The sequence below is a fragment of the Pygoscelis adeliae genome, unplaced genomic scaffold, assembly GCF_000699105.1.
Source record: "Pygoscelis adeliae isolate BGI_AS28 unplaced genomic scaffold, ASM69910v1 Scaffold57, whole genome shotgun sequence".
In the NCBI taxonomy this organism is placed as follows: domain Eukaryota; kingdom Metazoa; phylum Chordata; class Aves; order Sphenisciformes; family Spheniscidae; genus Pygoscelis; species Pygoscelis adeliae.
The window spans coordinates 2,670,062-2,693,392 of record NW_008825615.1 but is presented as its reverse complement, the minus strand read 5'-3'; the positions used below and the strand labels follow the sequence as shown (position 1 = coordinate 2,693,392).

Sequence of the window (23,331 nt, the reverse complement as noted above, 5' to 3'; positions counted from 1 at the left end):
TGGTTGAAGATGCACAGTATTTCTGAAACTAGACCCAGGCCCCACCTTTTTGGAAGGACTGAGGGGAATCATGAAGGAAAGAAATTTATACTAATTCCAGATTCTCTTATTTTAGTGTTTGAAGCAAAAATCTTCCTGTTACTTGTAATTACTGGTAAATTCTATGACTAATCATTCAAAGTTATTAATACATATGTATTCCCATGACTTCAGAGAATTGGATTGTTTTAACAGGCATGTTCAGGATATGTTGCTTTAAAAAAATACCTCTCGGTTACTTCAGTAAGTTCAAGTCCCCTGTTCATGATTTATTGATCAGAGATCCATCTGTCTTTTAAGATTACTTAATATTCCTTTTCACTAGCCAGCAATCTGACTTCTGTTCTTTGTTGTCCTGGTCAGCTTTAAAATGTTCACATCCATAGTTAGAATTACTTGGTCAACACACAGTAATAACTTTGAGTACTCCAGAGTCATATGCAAGACATATGTGTAGCACCTACTGAGATTGGTCATATTGGAACAGTTTAAGAATGCCAGTTAATACAACTTACTCTTCTTTACAGTTACTCACTCACAAAACTACAGAACTGGATTCTCCAGTCTCCTAAGGTCACCTTGCATCCCAAAAAGCAGCATCCTAAATCACAGAAGAAATCAAAGAATTTTGCTTCCATAGGTGAACCGTCCTGTCACCTCAAGCCAGTCAGAAACTTAACTTCTGGAGTAAGGAAAATGTATTTAATAGGTTTTCCAGAAAAAATATGTGGATGTGGGAAAACTATGGCAAAGTATTCTATTCCTGTGCAATGCCTACACCAAGTAATAAAGCCCATAATAAAGAAAATCAAAGTAAAAGTACTTTTTTCTTCCTGTAGTGCCTTCTTGAGAATAAACAAGTTCAGCTTGAGCTTCCTTAGCATGGCAACAATTATTATTATGCAGCATAAAGCAGAACACCAGAATTGTCTGTGTACTTCCTATGACTGTGAGTTTTCTGAAAGAGGTCTGATAATGTTTTCATGGTATTAGATTACATAGTGTAAAAAAGCAACCAAAGGTTAATTAAGCTTATTCTATAATAACAATTTTATCTGTTTCTTTCAACTACCTGTCTGAAAGCTATTTTCCCTGCCACTCACCTAATACACATGATCTTTTAAAGATCCCCATTACATGTTGGGATGACGGTGAGCGCAGAATACCCACAAAAGCACTGTGTGACCCAACAGCCTAATGAGTGACTGTAACTGAGTGAACCTGTTCACCCTACTCCATCTTTGGCAGTAACACGGGATGACGCTCTAAATACTTATTTTTGCAAAAATGTAGGGAGGAAGTAGGTGGAAGATGCTACAATCATTTTTCTTCCAGTCATGCAGAAGCAAATACACATATGCACATGACCATTCTGGGAAGAAACGTTTACATGGGAAGAACTCTTATGAAGAAATGAGTTAACAGAATTAATAATGCTTCCAACTTGCACAGTATCAGGCAGATACTTAAACGCTCACGTTAAACATTCACTGTGGCATCTGAGGTGGGCCCCAAAATCCACCCCTCACTCTCTGGTTCCAGTTCAATGGATGCATATGATCTGTAACACACTAAATATCATTATGCTATCAAATGCTGTTCCTCTTATGTAAACTGTCAAGTACTACCAAAGAAGCTCATCTGGACTCCCTTAATGAAAAACTACTTACTGATCATTTTTTTCTTACACAAGATAGCTTAGAGCTTGACATCTGTATTTCTCCTTGGTCCTTAAGTCTCCAAATTCCATGTCTCTCTGAGTTAAAGACAGAGCTAAAACTTGGTTTGATTAATATTTTTATTTGCTCGTACGCCTTAGTAGCTAAAAATATAAAAAGGGTCAGAGTGATTACATCATGAGATTTGCACATACTGGCAAGATCATCTGTACATTAAAATAAAAAAGTAAATAGCAAATGTCTCTACTCACTGCCAATAAACAAAGCAAAACTGTTTCAGAACCACGTATCATATTCAATGCAGAAGGTAATGAAAAGACCATTGCTTCTACTTCAAGAAGCTATGAAAGAAGAGAGTGACTAAAAAGAATAGCACAAGACAGAATAAGTATTATGCTTTGAAACTGCCTGTTTGCTTACAATTGCAATGTTCCATTTAATAGATTAAATGGGAAGCTCATATAGGAGCAAATGGTCGGCAATATCGGACTGTCCATCTATCCTACTGTTAAAGTACCTTGGCTTTTCATAATTTATTTTTGTGAGCTGTAATAATCAGCAAAAAATACGATGTGATTTATATTTATATTAATGAAAAGGATGAATTGCAAAATGTACATTTCAAAATGTTTGGGAAAGCTGCCATCTGACTCTAGCTTCTTAGCAAAAGGACAACCACTGAACACGGAGATCGCTGTCGGTAGTGGACCACACCACTATTGAACATCCTCCTTCAGGATTCTGGAGGAGTTTCCTCCAGAATCTGGCAAAATTTCCTCTTACACAGAAACCCAGCCAGTTTCTTTTTGTTTTAATTTGTCTCAGGGCTCTGACAGGCAATGATAAACTGAACTCAGCTGAAAATTAGGATCAGATGGTGAACTGAGATTAGTTCCGTAAACTTCTCACAATTTGACAACGTTAGCACCAGAAAGTCTCCATTCTACATCTCACTCCTATATGATTTAGGAAGCTAGATCATCTGGACCAAGCCATTAGCTACTGTAATCAGGGTTTTTTAATTGAATTTATTCAATCTCTCATTCAAATGCTCAAAAGACACTGACACTGGGGTGGATTTTTGGTCAGGAAACACATATCCATTACACTGCTTCCCTCCCCCCGCTTCCCTCAAGAAGTCCAGGAAAGATGTACAATAACTGTAGCTGTCTGCAAAGTCTCTTCCCTAGAGATGGGAATAATGAGCTCTTGGAAATGCTTAAAGTCTACTAAATAAGAAAAGCATCTAGCAATGATCTGGTAAAACAGTTTCAATGCCATGAGATTCCACTCAATATCTCCAGTACTATTATTTTTAACTGAAAAACTAGGACTACAGCCAATTTTATACTTCTGGAATTATTATTGTTTTATAAATTTATACATATATACACACATGTATCTTTTAAAATGTCTGCATTTCCTGGCATTCAATGTAGACAGCTATTGCTTCAAATCTTGACAAAATTCAGCTAAATAATCAAGTCTCCACCCATCTCCAAATATTTAAAGTATAGATGTATCCAAAATATTTTCAGTTTCTTTCCCTTTGTTTGAGCTATTAAAAAAAAAAAAAAAAAGATTTTGCAAATTCATAAATATTATATCATTTCTGGGATGACAACTAAGAAGAGCGAGAAGAGACTGGCTCTAGGGATTCCTCCATGAAGTTCCTGGTTGGGAGCATGGATAGTGCTGTGCAAATAGTTACAACATTCAATCACGGTGAAGAGAACTCAGCTTATCCACTCAAAGCCAGTGTACAACGGCTAGCAAATACGAGCTATTGCATAAGTATAAAGACTAACAATCCCCACACAGAGAAACCCTACAAATAACAGCTCTGAAAGTCCATTTGTCAACTTCCAGATGTTGTTTCTTACCCTTCAAGCATCAACGGAGGCTAGAAGCATCATGAAAGCTAGCATGCACTAGCCCAACGTGCCCAGAGTTGGGCTCTTAAGTGTAGCACTCAGCAGCTAAACTTTTTCAAAGCGTGGCTTGAGTCTCCAGCAAAAATTTTAGAAGACTTCTGAAGTTATGCACAATGGTGCCATGACCTGAGAGTTCCACAGGAATCTCCTCTCTGTGAGGAAGAGTGACAGTGTGGCTTTCTCTGTCCTACAAAAATCCCCTCATTAGCTCTCAGCTTTCATTTCTAGTCCAAGAAAATCTCTGCTGCCCTTTTTGTAGTTTCAAAGTACTTTGAAGAACTTCTTAATAAATCAAAGTGGTTTTTAGATGCTGGAATCTCATATTTTTCCTGATATTCTTGCAGTGTTTGCTTGATACAAATCTGAACATCGATGCAGTTAAGTGTTGCTGTAAGGGACAGCCTTATCTTTGTACCAAGAGACACACAAGTTGTTCTCCTATAAGTACAGGCTGTACCCTAACCAGGACTATCTGGACCATACCTGATATCTGAAAAAAACAACAATTTTTCAAACTGCAACACTACCAACAAACTATAGAATCCATGTTTACATTAACACTGAGAACAACTCCTCACCATATTGCACCATACAAAGTGAAAAATATGTACTTCTCTCAACAAAGTCAAAGCTCACAGAGAATAGAATAGTTCCAACTGGAAGGAACATACAGTGCTCATCACTGTATGTGCATGTCCAACTGACCACCTCAGGGCTCACCAAAAGTCAAGGCATATTATTAAGGGTATTGCCCAGAAGCCTCTTAAACACTGACATACTGTATTTCTCTTTGGTCCAAGCAACAGCTAGGAAAGAGAAAGAAGCATGTTAGTGCAGAAGTAAGGATTCACAAAATTTAATGTTTAGCTGGATCCCTTTAAACACATTAGCTTTGCATGTCATTACTTGACCAGAGCAGACCTAACTGGGGGAGACTTAGTGAGCTGTGAAAAAGGGGGCTGCATCCCAAACATTAAGACCAGATGGAAAACATGGAAAACAGGTGAGATCTGTCACTGGAAAGAAGCAGCTACACATACAAAAAGAGGAAAAAGAGCATGTGGAGCAAACCTGACTTTCTCAAATACATTTACATCTATTTACAGCACAACTTACTGATAATGACCATATGCTTTTGACCATAATTTTATGTTGCAGCATCAATGTTCAAGTAATATTATATATCAACTATAGAAATGCTCCCCAGGTTTTCATATTTATTTTTGCTTAGTAGTAGGGTATGTGACTACAAATATTTTAAAATTAAGTATGACAGATTTGGAATCGTACCAGTAAAATTAATAGTAGTGTAGGAGCAGTCCTTGGGACAGTAGGATACGTGGCGAAAGTCCTAAGTCAGTATTCACCACACAATCTTTTTTTGGATATTTTGCAGAGCTTAAATCACAAACAGATGTTTGTGGAAAGAAACTCTGTCTCCTCTTTCTTACATACAATGTATTAATCACTCTAAAGTAAGACTATAAAGATAATATCCTGCTGAGTCCTTAGTACTTAGCGAGGTTACTAAATACTTCATTTACATCCCGTTTGGGACAAAGCTTAAGAAGCAAAATTTGAGATGCTTCAGTGATCTATAAAAACAGTTGTAAAAACTATTTAAACACTTATACTCTCCAGGCTGACAAAAGGAACTGACGTCCCACCATGCTGGATGGTGGCAGAAGACAGAATCTCTGCCTTCAAGGGCTATGGGTCCAAAGAAAAGAAACCATCCTGAGACTGAATATACAAGCACATTAGTTTGAGAGAGAATGAACACAATTTAGTTACGTTATGACACTCCTTTCTTATTTTTAGTGGGGACAGTGATAGCAAGGAAGTAGTAAAGAAGCTGAAAAGCACTAGTTGCTTATTATCTGTTTATCCCTTATTAAGGGACTGGGAAGGGTGGGACCTGTGCTGTGCTATGACAGAGCCAGCCAAGGAACCAAGGTTGTGGGACATACCACAGCCAGCAAGAGCATGACAGAGACAGTACAAGTTAGAAGATCATGAAACGAAGTAATTAAATAACAAACCAAATACTTATAGAAAACCTCAGACTCAGAATCACGAATCAACAATCCAGAAGGATATGAAGGAGGGAACAGCTGTGACATAGAAGGATTAGAGATAATTATAGCTAAGAACAAAAATGGGTAAGAACACAGGTAGGATTAGGATTGAACAAATCTCTCCAGAGAGGAGTGGGCAATGAAGGAGGAAGCAGAATTGGAACTTATAAAAGTCACTCAGGAAAAAAAAGGCAACAGGATGAGATACCACTGGCAGAAGGCAGCTATAGGAGGTAAGCAAAAACAGAAATATAAACAGACAAAAAATGTGGAATAAGTGAGTCAATGAAAAGTTGCAGACTGTTATTACATGCAAACAAGCATGTCAGAACTCTTAGGTCTGATTTCCACACTGACTTAAAGCTCAGGCACTGCTCAGACTGCGAAGCTGCACAATATTTTGTGCTAACCAGCTGCAGTAGATGGTTTGCTGCAGAGAGCATGAGGGTTCATTTTCTCATTTACCGGTGAGGTAGGGCTCTGTCGTGTTAAGCAAAGAACATCCAAGCCACATCACACCAGACAAGGTTATTGTCGTTAATAGCTTCTACCCCCCCGGGGAAGGAAAAATTCATGCAGACCACAAATGACTGTGTCATGACATTCAAAACCTAACTAAGGTCTATACCATATTAGGGGAAAAAATATGCAATTGGTCATTCTGCCGTCAGCTGCTGGATCAGGAATGCGCAAATCCACAAAATCTGGCAATTTACTTTTTTTTTTTATGCCTTCACTATTCTTAATCTGCAGCATTGCTGTGACAGAAGTTGCAGTCATTTAGTGGTGGTGTAGTTCGTTCACTCACAGTGGTCCCTACAGTCAGGAATCTCAGCTATCATTTAATAGCACAAAAAGTATAACCCACCGGTGGTCCTCTCACACAGCAGAGCAAAGCATAGAAAAAGGAAACATCAGATTTTACCCAGCAGAGGACCATCTCCTCTAGTCCTATCTCTTCCTCCTTTTGAGGATGTAACAGTCATGCCTGCATTACAGTCTCAAAGTGACACCTCTGACCAGCACAACGCTGGACTTAATTACCTAATAGCTAAATGAGGAAAAAAAAAGCCCCAAACATTAAGCTTCTTATAAATGAAGGAACACAGGTTCCTGTAAATGTGATATTTAACCAAAGCCTTCAGCCACAGGCACAATCTGAATCCAAGCGTCAGGCGCTGTAAATGAAGAGTGTCCCTAGCACAGGTGGTAGATAAGTTTATGACTGCGATAAACTGAATGACATTTCACAATGATAGAAGCGATCTAAGCCAGGTCTATTTTCGTATCATCAGCACTGCTCAGAACTTCAAAATTAGTACGTAGCACTGTCTTGCCTTATAACTGCCAAGTGGATAGCATGCTAGCACTTGTTTTCTGCCTCCTACTTGTCCCAAAAGTCAGTCCCTTTTATTTTCATAACATTGTACTACAAAAAACTGCCTAAAATTAAGAGCATTTTCTTTTTTCATTAACATAATTACAATAAAAATGGAATTGCTTTGCATTCCAGCCATTCTTATCCAAAGGAGATATTTACCGATGTTTGTACACACACTGGCAACTCACCTTCTTTGGGCCTATGTTAAAAACACCTATACATCCATATTTAACTTCTAAAATCGGACACGTGAGTGGAATTTGATGCCTTCTCTAAAAAAAACCACTTTTTTCTTTGGGAATAAGCACAAGTTAGCCTTGGCCATTTCTCTTAGAATGATTGAACAGCTCCAAAGTCACTTCTGTAACCCCAGAGAAGACATTTAGTGGAAAACACCTAAAGTCTGTGCAGTTTAATTATTCTTCATTTTTCATTTTTAAGTTTTATTTTATAGAACTGGGCATTTGTTTAAAAGTCTTTTCAAATATTGATTATATATTTATCACCTTTCTTAGTTTATATCAGTGCAGTCAAATCGTATACCTGAAACCCCATTAAAACACCAATATGCAAGTAATAGTTTCAATGACACAAATATTAAGGCACAGCACATTACTTAAAAACCCCAGCCCCATGAGCGATATCGCTATGTTTATCAGCCAAAAAAAGTAACTTAGGTGGATCTTCCCTTTTTTTTTTCCAATCACAGTAGGATTTCTAACAAAGAAAGAAGGCAAGGTGACAAAAATGAGATAACATTCAAAAACTGCTATATAGTGCAGTGTGGCAGTACTTACTGAAGCTGAAACTAGTTCAGTGGTTTTCTTTGGAGCACAGACTATGTTCTTTGTCAAGAATCTGTTTTGTCCCATGTTCTGTGAAGTGGTTATTTGACATTGCCTCTGCTCCTTAAGCTAAACCTGCTGCCAACAAGCCTCAACTGAGAAAACACAATAGCCCCAGTAACCTTTTCAACTGCTTAATATATTAACTCCTTGTTCTCAACCATCTGACCTCCTGCTCCCAAACACAGAGTAGGAAAACCTGTTTTAGCACCTGATTCTAGAACAAAAATATGTTGTGCAGATACTTGAGTCCTAGGCAATGCAGCCATTTCCTTGTCTTCTACTCTCAAGTTTTCTCCATAACATGCTTTTATACCAATAGCTGCAATTACAAACTCCGCTGTTCTGATATTTTGTAATACAACAAAAGCCCAGAGAAGCAGAATGATGGCTACAACACATCCTGTGGAAGAAGAGGTTTTCCACCAATGCTGAATATTTAAAGAAGGTGCCTTGAGTTCAATGAGGGCATATGGGTATTGACTCCAAGGAAAGTATGACAAGATTTTCTTTATGAAGTCACTGTAACAGGAATATTATTGAATATAATTTCAGGACAAAGTATGGCAATTTCTTTCCGGGGGGGAAGAAATCTCTTTGAAGTCTACATAAAAACTAAAATGACCTGGGCAAACTCAAAATGGTTCTAAGCAAACCTCTTTTATATATGATGCAATGTTGCTATTCTTCATGTACAAAATTTAGTGTGTCTCCATAATATTTAATATATTTTTTTAAATAAAACAAGTAAAAAATGCTACAGCATATTTTGATATTGATCAAATCTACCTTTTAAAACTTCCCAATTTATTAAAGTTTGTGTTTAACATTAAGGAAAATAAATTTGAAATAATATTTAGCCCTACAAAACCCCTGTGATACTTACTAAACATGAAAATTGTGTTCAGACCAAACGAACTTGGCCCCAAGTCTAAATCAAAGGCCTTAAGAATGCACTGTTCACTGCAGCCCTGTGTGTGACTTCTATTAACAGTCCAGTCTAGATTTCTTAATTTGCTCATCAGCACCTCTGCTGAGAAGGTGGGTCTTATTTAAAAAACATGTATCCCACACTCCCAGCGAATTAACAGTAACAGCAACAAAGCCATGTAGCCCGCCTCCATCTCAGTTTTCCCGCCAGTGCCGAAGACCAGCATCAAAGATACCTGCCTATAGAGCTCCAAGAAGAAGGCACCTGGGACAAAAACAAAGCGGTGCCAGTTCTGATGTCCAGAGACTGACGCCCAGGAGCCGCCTGCTCAGATGGTGGTGTCTCCTAATGCAATCGAACAGGACAGCTGCAAGCAACGTGATTAATTCAGGTAGAAAGCTTGTCGAAAAGGCACAGTGGATGCTATATACCACGATTCCCTCATTAGTTTTATTTTGGATTTTTTGCAAACAAGTCACTCAAATGCCTTTAGGATAGGTGCCTGCAGCATTTGAAGATGGTGCTACTTTGCAACTGCTTGTATGCAGTGTTCCTCATGTGTATTATTTCAAAAATGGCCGTTGTGCAATAAGCAGCATATGCTGGCATTTTAGCTAAGAGCAACAGATGAGCAGCTGGTTCCCATTTTGAAATCTGATTTGGAAAATACACCAGACCAGCTGCACTCAGTTCTCTTATCCTGAAAATACTGTTCTTTAAAAATATTTTCCATATATAATTTACAGCTTCTATACTTTTCTGGCAAAAAAAAAGAAAACAAACCTAACACTGTGTAGTCTGGCTTAAGCTGAAAAATCACTTTTTTTATACAAATTTAGAATCATTAATGAATTTAATAGAGCACTTCTTTGTAACTGTTATGACATTCTTAAATCAGCTGGTATAAATGTGAAGGATCTATGACTTAATTAAGTTTTTTTTCCAGTATCAATTCAGTAGAATCACTGCAGTCACACAGCTGAAGAAATGTAGTATTCCAGAAGCCAAACACATGCTCAGATCATAATCAACTTTTCAGAAGAAAAGATTAATCAAAGCCCTTTTAATAAAAACTTGATACTGTAAAAAGATCTCTAAATGTCTGGACCATTATGCCCTGCCACAGAAATGGACTCCACAGGTTTTCGGATGACTCCAGGGCTGACAAACGCAAAACCTCTAACAAGGCAGGCTTTCTATTCTGCATCTACTGAAAGGTACCAAAAAAAAAAAAAATCCATTAATTTTAATGGTGCAGGACCAAAGGGTATGTAAGCAAGTGGACTTAAATATTTCTGCTAAATTTGAAGATTCTCATAGTTCATTAAAGCATGTGAGATACAAGATTACTGTGAGAATTGCAGTATTTCAGAGACTTGCACCACAAGTGTTTGGTATCCTTAAGTATGGAACCACAAACCCAGATGACATCTAGGCAAAAAACAAGCTGGTTAAACATTTTCAAAGCTTCTACAGAACCTAAAATTAATACAATGTAAGTTTAATTATATGTGGCCCCTAATGGCTTATTAAAAGAGTACTATTTTTTTTGCTGCATTTTTCTCAATATGCTTTCAGATTTGCAGACTCTTCTAATACCAATAACTATCATTACAACATTTCAGTTTCTCTAACAGACACAAATAAGCTTGCTCCTATTCATATATTTTGTAAAAGGAAAAATAACTCCTGTGTATGTTTTCTAGATCAGAGCTCTATCCTGACAAAAAGCATTCCAAACATCTGTTCCATTAAGATCTTTAAAAAAAGGGAAACAAAAAAAAAAAAAAGAAGGAATTTACATTTAGCAGTGGGAATTAATCACAAAGCAATTATAATAAAATGAATTTTATAGTATCATTTAACTAAATATTTGCAGAAATAATACCTTCTATGATTCTAGAAAGAAGGCATACCTTTTTCTAGCAGTATTTAACTCCGTTTTTATTAAAATCTGCATAGTTCATTTTCAGCAAACCCTGCCAGCAATCTCTTTCCAGTAGCCATTTAGGCTTGCTACAGACCAGCAAGTAGATGAATGACTAACTTTGATGGTAAAATCCACCAAATTCTGAAATAAAGTTAGCCAATTAAGTGATGCTTCTCTTGCTGTTTCCAAAGTATAATGTTTGAAACAGATAACTTTCTGGTTTTGTACTAAGCTAAATCCCATTTTTAGAAGGAGAAATATCAAAGTAACGCTGTGCCGAAGATAAAACACTAAAGAATTTCCTTCTGCAAGAGCCAATGCAGGGAGAGCAGTAGGAATTCTTCCCCTTAATTATTAGCAAGGTCTAAAAAAGTACGGGATTAGGAGAAAAAGATCTTTGAATCACTGAAACCCCAAGTCTATTTTTCAAAATGTGTTCCTTTTTTCTCTCATATATACCCCCAGTTATATAAAGATGACCCACCAGATAACTATTATCTGCTTCTGGGGATACAATCAGCATCTTTTGGAACTCCAGAAATCCAGTGATTCAAATAAACTCACTTACAAAATCGCAAAGAACTTTTGTAATTTTGTAATTAAACAAACACATTAGCTAAAGAGATTACACGATCTATTCAGATGTTGTTAGCACTGGCACCACTGTGGGCGTCAATGAAGTGTCAGTTAACTGCACTTACATATGGTAGTGGGTCTGAAGTGTCATATTGCATTTTTCAGCCATTTCCAGGCTAATATTTTTTACAGTGGTGTATAAACACTAGTGATGGCTAATGCAGAAATGAGATGTGTATCTGGAATTTCCAAAAAGTGTCAAAAATTCTGCGGATACCAAATACTGTCTCCTTACTTTTAGATTAAATAAAAAAAACAATGAATCAGTAAAATAAACCAATTGCACGATCTTGCGATTAAAAGCAGCAGTCTCTAGCTCCCTTCAATTAAGCAAACTCTCAGTATGCCTTATTGGCATGAAACTGGTACAGAGAGACTGCAGGATTAGAAGGAGAGAGGCAGTTCTAAGCATTCAAAACAAATCAAGTGCAAAATCTGCGTGCAACCTCTAATTTTGCCAAAACTATATCCATATGAGAAGTTGGCCAGGGATAGCTGTATAGGGGGAAGGCTACCCTACAGGATATTTAGGGTTCTCCTCTATTTGCTATAGTCTTCCCATGCAACACTAGGAAGGTCACTCAGAGCCAGTGTTTGAAAGCCTTCAAGCACCTAGAGATACAGAAAGACATCGGGACTTGATATAGATGCTCAAACACAGGAACCTAGTGCCATCCAAGACACTCCAACGTATCCACAGCACCTAAACAGAGCTGGCAGATATGATTGAGGACGTGTGGGACAACTAAGGTACCTGGACCAGCAGCTGGAGGCCAGATAGGGTATGACACTGGACCCCTATGTTTAGGCAACTGGATCGTGCCCAGGAGGACATCTAAATCCAATTTTGTCACATAATGCTCTAGTTCCCATGTATAAAAGCGGAAAAATTTTACTCTGCAACAGCTTTAAGGACTATAAAGAGGTCAGGCTGATGGAGAATGCAGTAATAGACACTGCATATGTTTATTATACTGAAAAGACACAGAAAATGTCTGTAGGTAGGATGTTCTTGACATGGAAGATACTTCATTTAAGGTACTCCATATTATTTTTAAACGGACCATACTTACTGATAATGTATACAACTCCAGAATTCAGTTCTGACATGCTTTCTGATCCTAGTCCCAAATCGCTGGCAGACAGTTCATATCACAAGGTTTGCACAGCTGAAAGACTAATATGGCCATAATCTCAGGATAAGGTTAAATACTTCCATTTTACAAGTCAGCATTTATATCCACAGTTAAGCACCAAAAGAGAAGTATCCTGATTTTCAGAAGTGCCATACGTCCACACTTCAGTAGGCTATATTGTGATGTAAGGACATATGGATTACTACTGCAGATTCTAGGATGGACAGGGAAGCCACTGAAGTTTCCACTGCAATTTCCTGGGAAGACTGTACAAAAATTTGTTTGTGAGTCCTTGATCCTAGCGAGTGCTCTGTCTCACAACAATCTCAAGGAGCATGGATAATTAAATTCTAGGAATACCGTGGTTCGTCTAATCTGGGAGTACAGTTTGTCTAATGCCACTATCGATTTTTAATACCGTGATGACAATGCTTATAAGAAAAAACTTTTGATACTCAGGTGTGAAAAGGTCTAAAATAATTTACTTCAGTTCTAGGATATCCACTGAAGATCTATGGCAATGTATCTATTCTCTCATGCTAGATTTTGTTAAAAAAGGGTACAACTACGGTGAAAAACAGTATAAAAATACAGTTATACAGCAATTTGCAAGTATCTGACATACCAAACAGTGAGCCATGATGGGTAAGGTAACAAATGCAGCTTAGACTGAAATAAATATTTGATATGAGCATATATGCACTATACATTAGTATATGCAATCAGAGACAGGGGATACAGAAACACCACAGTAGCATCCAAAACCTAAAAACATACCAGATGAAAAACATGAGAGGTCGATACTATCATCTGTTTTTGTGAGCCTCAGGACAGAAACGGGTGAGGGAAAGGCCTGTGCTGAGCTGGGGCTGCCCATGTCTTGGGGACAGAGTAAGTTCCCTTCAGTGTTGCCTCCTGCTGCAGGCATTACCAGGGATGAAGTTCCTCAGGGACGTGTCCTTAACGCCCAAGGACACTGCCCCCTGCCCCAAATCAGTATAGCTGGAACGCAAGATGTTACTAAAAAAGGTCCTTGTCTCCAGTTACAGCTCCCTAACCCAAGTCAAAAGGTTTAAAAAATAGTGGATAACATATTGATATCAAAACACTTACAGTGTTACAATACTTTTTTCCCCCCTTTTGTATCATCTGAATCTTTTAGGGTCACTGATGTTGTCCACCATTAATGTCAACAGCAGGTCATGATTATATTTATTTCATCAGCACAGATGCAGGTTTACTCAGTAAACCACCAAAGGAATTGAGAAGGTATCACAGACTCTATTGGGAACAAATTAAGCAAGACAGTCTTTCTGGCAAAGCCTGTGTTGGCCCGTTACTTTTCCAGGTGCAAGTGATAAGGGATCATTTTAAAATAACTAAGAACTATGTATATTTCTATTCTCTGTGTAAGTTCTAAACAAAAAAATAGAAAGTAGGTAATAGCCCAGATTATATAAAAATTATATTTTCAAAATTATGCCTGCTGATTTACAGTTTTCCAGCATTTCTGTTCAGAATCAGGGCCAAATGAACAGAGACTCTGAAGATGCAATTCCTTAAAGCATTTAATCTGCCAGTGACATCTAACAACTTCTCTCTACCACACTCATACACCCTGTTCCAAATTCTCTGTCAGGTGTATGAATTATTACATTTTTAGCTTAGTCCAGTCAAATAATTCAACAGTGTGATGTGTTAATAACTGAATACAAAAATTCTGTTTTATTGCTAAATCAGCCAGTGGCAAAACAAGTTAGTAACATCCAAATGATGAATAGGTTATGTCAGTGATATTTCCTAATGGCTTATTATTTGTAGACAACTGGGCACCAACAATGTTTACAATCCATAGCAGATATAAAACAAGGGAATTACTCTTATGATACATTACACAATTGCATTGCTCCAGACAACAACTGACACTTGGGTGGTGGTGTTTTTCAGGTCCCACCGAACTCATGGGGAAGCTCTTAGACGTTCTGGATCTGGTCAAGTCATGCGCCCTCCTAAGCGGTGGATCAGTTGTGCTTAACTAAAATGCAGCGGCCTCACCAGTCCCTGGGTCTGCAGCAATGACTCCGCTATATCCCCCTATATCCTCTTAAATATTTTGTGTTCTATAGTTTGCATTTTATCTGATAAATGCTGTTTCCTTTAAAAGGAGAACTGACTTAGACCCTGACATCAATGTTTCGCGTTGCAGAAACTGCACTGCCTGAAACGTTTTTCTGTCATGAAGCACAATGGAGAAAAATACCTGCAGTCTCTGGAGTCTGGGCAGGACTGCAATATCCAAGTTTCCTTCTTACCCCTGTGATACTTATTCTGTGACAGTAACAAGCAGATTTAACTCTAAAAATTGTACTCAAGTAGGAGATCAGGAAATTCAGACTACCAACTCTTTGACCTATGTCATCTACCCAGGGTTGTCAAGAAGCCATATGTTAAAAACTTCTTGTAACTGGCACACATGCCTCAGAGGGTGCAGGGAAAGGAGAGATCTCAGTCTTTCCTAGGTGGCAGATGACCGTGGCCCTCAGTGGGTCCAGGCCCTCTCATGCAGGGCAGGATTGGTTTGGGCAGGGTAGGACATCTAGGTCAGTCCAGGAGGACACCATTGACTGGCCTCAGCTGTATCTGCTGCCTTCTGCCCTCCTGCAGCAGGGCTTTATTTTACCAGCAAATCTCAGGCTACCAACGTCCCACCGCTGTTGGCGTCCTGCAGTCCCAGCCTGCGAGCTGCAGCAGAGGCACCCAGGGGCACAGGCTGATCCGCTGCCGCAGGTCAGGAACCTCATGTGGGAGCAGGTGCAGTTCGGGTGGGATACTCTGAGTAAAGCACTGTAGTGTCGCTGCCTGGCAGGGGTAAAGGACCAGGGAGAGATGAAGCACTGAGGTACCCAACCCCACTAGCCAGACGGACAGTGAATCAAAGTTTTCCTGAGAGTTGAAATCTAGATAGAAATAATTATTGACTGGTAATGGGAGAGAGACAGAGATGGGATAAGAGGGACAGATATCTTATTATAATTTGATGTGAACTGCAGCCAAAAATTTGATATTTTACTTTAATAGAGTTTCCAAAGGAAAAAAATAAATTAAGAAACTGCTGCTTCTGACGCCCTGGAAAACTACTATACTTCTGTAACAACAATATAAACCTTGTTAAAATATTACACTCGCACAAATTATTCAAATACATCAACATTCACTCCATTTACAATACAGTTGCACCAGCTAACTTCTGTTGAGAATCCTGCCCACCATTTGCTGGAGCTATAAAAGAGGAAGGAAAGTTACTGAGATTACCCAGGCCTTTTCCATTTGAAAAATCCCTTCTTAAAATAGTCTGGAGAAGAAAAGCCTGAGAACAGTGTGTTCTTCACTTCTTGGGTTTTGAATGACTGCAGCAAGTCTGGCACATAGCTGAGCATTATTAGAACATGGATACATCCAATGCTGAGCTCCAGAATCAGTTCTGGTACAAGAGGCATATTAAAAATACTAAAAATATTCCCCCCCTCTCTCTATCTTGTCCCACAAAAACAAAACAATAGCCTTCCCCCTCAGTACTGTGTTTGAGGATCTCATTTCTTTTTGTTTTCTTTAAGGGATGAATGAGGTTTTATTTCTTCAAGGCTCCTCTGCTGATCTTTGCTAAATTTCTCTAAGGTCTCACATTACAAACAACAATAGGACTCTTTCTACAAATAAACTTGATGTGATTAGGGTCTGTCTACCCTGCTATGATTTTGCGTCACTGACAGATTCACTTTTCCTTATGCCACTTACTGTGTCCGAAAAGTTGGTAAAGCATATATTTGTAACATTTCCAGCAATCAGATATAATTTAACCACCAAATGAACCAGCAGGAAAGGGAAAAGCGGTACAAGGCACCAAATAACAAAAAGAAAGGTTGCTTGCCTACATTCTTCTTTCTGTGATGTATTGTTTATAAGGATATTCGTACTGGGGGTGAATTAATTAACCTGCTCCCCCTTACCTAATGGAATATACAGCAGTAGATGCCTTCTACCCAGTCTTCTTCCATCTCAGAGTTCCCTGGATTTGGCAAACAAAGGAGTAGCAAACGTGCACACAAGCATCTCGTCTCAAAAAACATACTACAGCTAAGTTACTTCTCTTTTTCCCCTACATAGGCAGGCGAGGACAATTCCAAGCAGGGTACCCCACTAAGCACCACAGCCTGGGGAAGGGTTCAGAGTTCCTTAAAAAACTTCCTAGAGGTGGCATCATCTGTTGAGAATTTAAATGTTACAAGTGATAATAGTTACCAGTTGTCATGATTAATCACGAAAATTTGAAGATTTGCCTCAGACAAACCATCACAGTTCCTTGAACTAGGATAAAAAATAAACCCTGCTTATCAAACTGTTTGAGTTTTCCTCTTCCACAACAGTCTCCACTATCCAAAGCAATAGTCCCTGTTTTAAACCCACAATGTTTTTGCGTTTGAGGGCCTTTTTTAACAGGCAAACAACCTAAGGATCCTCCTGAATGGTTTTACCTTGTCAGTATAAAAGCAAAGTCCACCTGGGAGCCTAGGTGGGCAAGGAAGTCTGAGCTCTGGGGCCAAGCAGTTTCAGGAAGAGCATAAACCCATCAATGACTGGAAATGAACCTCAGATGTAACCACAGGAAGAAACTGAGGGTAGGTTCAAAGAGCAATTGTAACTGTAGACAAGGCAGCCCTTAGACAAGGGCTTCTGCCTAAGGACCCACCTTTCTCCTATCCTGCTGTCCACAGTGGTCTTCACTAGGAAGGTAATGTTCACCAAACAGTGGAAGGAGCAGGTAGACATAGACTTGAAAAATTGTCTCAAAGGGCCTAAGTCCCACTGAGGGACAAAATCTCTGAACAGAAAAATCTTCACCAAGTCTGCCATAGGAGGGAGTTGTTGGAGCAGTATTTCTTCCTGCACACTTTCTGACAGCTACTTTAACTTGAACAATATGGGAATGTACAGGCATGATACATGTCTTGGTCTTGCACCAGTACAGTGCAGAAGAGGACAGAGGCACCAATGTTCTTGTACTCACAATCTGTGCTTGAACATACTGTCAGAACCATTGTGTAGTCCAACTACTTCCTTAATGATGCACAGCTGTAAGCACCTTTTATGTTGACTTCTTGCCAGTATATTCTCTTGCCAAATGTAAGGGCTGTTTGAATTAATTAAGTTATTAACAAATTGAATTATATTCTAATGTAATCTACTCAATGCAAACATCTATTAAAATATTTGTGTATTTTCATTTTGTGGACATATTACTTTTACAGTTGTTCTCAAAGTCAGATAAACCATACTTACCATAAAACAGTTTTAAAGTAACACATGATGTGAAATGAAACCCTGCTACCATCTGTGAATAATGTAATCAGGCAAATGAGGAATAATGACTACATCATGGTAATTTAGGACAGAACATACTGAATTACAATTGTCAGCAGCTTGGTTTATAGCTCTCAAACTTGAGAAAAGCACAGCATATAAAAAGAGTGGGGAAGGATTTGATTAAAATATGATTACAGAAGAGAACATAAATGACACATGATATTAATTTTCAAGGGTCCACCACTATTACTTGCATCTTGAAGTGAAACTGAAAACTTACCATCACACACACAAAGACAATTTCAGTGATATAGGGTTGCTTTTACACATCACAAATCTACAGGGTTTAGCTTATAACAGAATAATAATTCCACCCAACTCTTTGGGGTTGCAGTAAGTGGGCAAGGACATAACCTATGGGAATTACACCAGATTCTTTCTCTTTTCTAAAAGTCTCCTATCTGCTCACAGACCAGAGGTGCAAGTCAGTATTGTCCCTCCCCAGTGTACAGTGCCTTCTATTGGAGATGGTCTACAGCAGAAAGCAAGCTGGTAGGATGCTGTTCTTCCCTACTCTGGCATTTTTTGGAGGGGTTCAAGGTGGAGTTATCTTCACCAGATTTGTGAAAATGAAGCATCCTTCAAAATAAGGAAAAAATTTCCAGACCCTTTAAATCTACTTTTTGCATCAGACAAGGAAATTCAAGTCCCTGTTATTAAAAAGGTGCTTTTTTCCTCTCCCTTCATTTCTTGTTCCATCTCCACTCTACATTGTTTTCCCCTCAAGCGTTTCCATGATCCCTTCACTGTTGTACATCAATACCTCTTGGCCATTGATGTATTTCTCTTTGCATCATCGCAGGCAAGTAGGGAAGAAATAGGAACTGGAATAAAAAGACAGAGTTATTTCCTCTGGTTACACAGGAAGCCTTGGTGGATCAATCCCAGCTACCAGAGTCTTGTTTAGCAATCCCTCCTCTTGGAGTTTCCTCTGTAAACATAGGTATTTAAGAACAACTTGTTATCTGGAAAAATTTACTTCTCTGTATAAAATGTTTTATGACCCATTTCTCCATAGGGCAGAAACTTCACAAACGTTTCTGCATTCCAGTTTGATTTACATTCTTCAGTGATGAAGACAACTGTCCATTTTTTCTCATGTTATAAAACATTCCTTCCATTTAGAATATTCCTGTTCCCCTAAATTACCGCACCGACACAAAAGCAAGAAACACCTGGTAATGTCCAGAGAAATTATGGCACCTGCCCTCAGGGAGGGCAGCTGCTGGCAGTGGTAATAAATAAATAAACAGATAAATGTATACATATGTAAATAAATAAAAGCTGTTCATTGGATTTATGTCAACAGAAATCCAGATACTTTCCATATGCCTTCCCACATCTGGGAAAAATCACATTGTACTAGTTACATTCTGCCATGATTGCACACTGGATACTGTACCAAAATCTTTTAGTAATGGATGGTTTAAGTTGTGGGGTTTTTTTTAAATCCCAACTCTTTCATAAATAATTTTGTTTCATAAGAAGAGCTTTTTGGGCGTGAATAGCAGTGGAGGCTGAGAAGAGGAAAGTATTGTAGTTGATGAAACTATACCTTCATATGACATGCTTTTTTATAAAGCATTTTCTTTATTACATATCATGACATTTACTGTATAAAGGTGATGTTTCAACATGAAACACTATAAATGATGCTGCATCAGCTTATAAAAATCTAGATTTTCAAAATTTAACCATCAATCAAGATGATGTGCATGTCCAGGAAGATTCCCTGGAAGCCAGTGAAAAGCCTGTACAAAGTGCACTGCCTGGTACAGCTGCCTACTCCTGCTTGTTCTCAGGCAGTGCTGCTAAAACCTGGCGCTCACTTCTATTAGCATTTGGCTTCTCTGGAGAACTATGAGGGTGAAAAAGATCTAAAACAGGTATTTAACATAGTTTTCCAACTTGAAAACATTTGTCATCACCTTAAAAGCTTGTCTTTAAATTTGGCTTATTAAAAATACATGACAGCCTTGTGCTTTACGATGTTCATGGTTATGTATGTCTTGGAGTTGAACACTCCATGGTACTGAAAACACAACAACAGATTTCCCCAGAACTTCTCCCATTCTCAGAATTGATTAGGCAATGCTAAATAAGAAAGCCTCTTCTGGAGTACCATGGCAATAACTAACAATAAATATGACTAACCTAAAATGTAACAGACCAAACATGCATCTAAGATTAGCAAAGCAAATACTCCCTCTGTGAAACAGCCAGCAGAAGGCTAAGAAAAATGAAAAGAGGAAAAGCATAAGAGAAACTTTCACAAGGAAAAGATAACTAGCATTTAACCAAAGTATACAATTATTTAGATCACCACAATGGCTGACAAGGGAAAGTAATACACAATAAAGCAAATAATGTCCTGCATCTTTAACAGTCAGACCCACCACACCAGAATCAGCTGCAAGTGCTGAGTCTGCCAGTGGCATGCTAAACACAAATTTGAATTTAGGAACATATGAAATTATTGAGCAAATGGGCTTGATTTTGATTTAACTACATCACTTTATCCTTCATCTTAGCAAATGAGTATCATAATCAATATAGATGTCACACTACAGCCAAAGCAATTCACAAGTAAACCACACAAAGCTTGAACTGTAATTTGTAAGTGCTCCACTTCAAACATGAAATAAATGACACCATTGTAGGCCATGACAGATTTAGCTGAGAACGAAGTGATCTTTCAGAAGGTCAAGCAAACACAAATTGCTCAAAATTGCTCAAAATTAGAGTTTTTAAGATGTTTAAGTAAAAAGAGCATGTCAACCAGACCTTCAAACATTACTGAGATAATCTTCTTCTTGACTCTGATGATTTCCTTCACTATGAAGAACTGTGGTTCATTTTAAGGAAAGGGTGAGTTAGGGAATGCATTAAGTTAGAGATTCTCAAAACGTGGTCCACAGAGCAGTTTCTAATGCTCTGAACCTTCTTTTAGGAAGGTGAAAATGCATCAGTTTTATCTGAAAGGAAATACTCAGAAGAGGAGCTAACACATTACAGGGTAGAGCCAAACCAGCAACTTCCGTAGCAAGATTATGAACAAAAGAGTGTCAGTCAACTGGGGGTGATGGGGAAGAGTATAGTAATACATGAATGAATATGTGCTTCAGGCATGGAAATTAATACTTCCTGCTTGCCCAAGTTTCTTTTGCACAGGAACCAGGGCAGGAAGAACAGAAGTTGTGCACGTCTAGGTAAGGTCCCAACATGGAGTCAAAACGCAGATGGGGCACAAGCCAAGACTGAGGAGCAGGAAAGTATTTCCAGGTCTCACAGCTCAGCCCCAGCTTTGGGATGCAGATGTAGAAAACACATTCTGCTAAGGATCCTGGCACTTGAACTATTTTAGGTATATACATTGAATGCAGGGCTAGAACTCCAAATATTTTAACAAACAGGGAAAATATGAGCAAACCTGTTATTTGACATGTGAAAAGAACTATTTTATGCATCATGGTCTAATAATAAATTTAACTACTTTCTGTATAGGAAAAAAGAAGCAAGAGAAAGAGCTGACTTGGTATAGGTCAACGCCATGACATTTAAAACCAAAACACTGAACGCTTAGTCCTGTTGTGGTTTTGGTGAGGGCAGAGGCAGGGGTTGCCAAGTATGATAGTTTCTTTCAGGCTGCTAACATCTTACATATGAAATCACAGAGATGGAGAAAATCATGTAGGCACAGCACTAGGCATAGAAAATTATTAGGCAAATACTTAACAATCCAAAACTCGAAAAAGAAGTTTGAAAAATTAGTTCACTCATCTCAAGGTGAGTTTTACCACTCATGCAGTGAATTCATAAAACTGCAATATTAAAGGCAAGTAGTTCAGGCAGTTATAAACTTACAAAATACTACGCTCAAAATGAAAATGATCAGGAACCTAACAACTCTGTCTTCCTTTCATAAGCTGCTGAACTTTATTTCTCCCAAGATGAAGTTCACACTGGAATTCACCAATGAATAGCACAGATATATCACATACCTTGAAGTCACAGCTTCCATGAATTCATCAAGAAGATCATCATAGGCTTGACCTCTGATTCTCTTGTGTCTCAGCCCAATATACAAAGGATCTTTCAGCAGTGCCTGTTAAAAAAAAATGTTTGAACTATTACATGAGCAAGTTACACTAGTACACTCTAAGTTAATAAGAAGGGGACAACAATACAGCATTTGAGGATTAACCCAAGCATAGGAAGTACATATCTGTTTATCCACCTCTATATAAAGACTGAAGAAACACAACAAAGAGATTAAAGAAACACCCTTTTGTATCAAGGAAAAGGGATACCCTAGTCTCAAAGGATGTGTATTGTTTCCAAGTGAAAAAGTAAAAGTTTGTTCTGGGAAGTCAGGTTTCAAAAGTATCTTTTGAAGCTTTAGTTAGTACTTTTCTCTTTTTCCTTTACATCCTGACAGTGCTCTGACATTTTAGAAAAGCCATTTTCTTTACTTTTATCATCATGTTTCACAAATCTCTTCCAGAGTCCATCATTTCAACTGTGTTGATGAGCTGATATTCAGAAAATATGCTGCTTTCTAAAATTCAATATGCCAAAACATAACCAAGCCTTTGACCTTTTCCTTCCAAGCTACTAGAAGGTCTTGCTTTGGTCTGATGTATTTCCAAATAATAACTTACGAATTATTAAATGTGTTCAAAGTGTTTTGCGATCACTTTTGACAAATCACTCCAGCTACAGCAATTCTCCAGTCTCAACACTTTCACTGGCTCTCCCAGGAGCTTTCTCATAAAGACACTCTTTGCTATTATTTTTCACAGGCCTCTGAAAATGAATAAGCTCATTTCTCTGTTGTATCTAGAGTGCAATCCTCCCACATATGCCCAAACAGCTTGCAGAATCGGTCAGGAGCTTGACTATTTTTCATCCAAAACCAATTTGCAAAACCAACGCGGCTGCAGAAACTTGTACAGCCTCTTCAATTAGGAAAACATCATAAAGAAAAATACAGACCACCTCTCCTTCCAGGAGAGAGCGTTCAATGTACAGCATGAAGTAAGACGGCTGGAAAGCTTGCTCAGCCTGCTTCAGGCTGGGAATCAGAAATATGATTTCTGTATTTTAGAAAAGTGCCTAAATTCCCTTCACAGCTTTTCTATGTTGTAGAACTGAAAAATCCTTTGGGTCACAAGCCCCAGTTGGAGACTGATTTGAATCAGTAAGAAACTTAAAACCTTTGGTGGTATTCTGCCTCCCCTGGGATAGATAGATACCTACAGATAGAGGTGTTTGTCTCTCCCTTGCTTTTCTCTCCACTTCCATAAAAAATTAAAGATACC

The 23,331-nt window shown here is 38.3% G+C and overlaps 1 protein-coding gene across 1 annotated transcript in view; it reads right to left on the bottom strand.

Annotated features, from left to right (window-relative positions):
* Window positions 1-23,331, bottom strand: part of ME1 (malic enzyme 1, NADP(+)-dependent, cytosolic) — a 145,521-nt gene that overhangs the window by 61,559 nt on the left and 60,631 nt on the right. Inside the window, exon 5 of the mRNA XM_009333117.1 lies at window positions 22,012-22,115. Within this exon, the coding sequence (XP_009331392.1) occupies window positions 22,012-22,115 (104 nt within the window). The remainder of the gene's footprint in view (window positions 1-22,011; window positions 22,116-23,331) is intronic.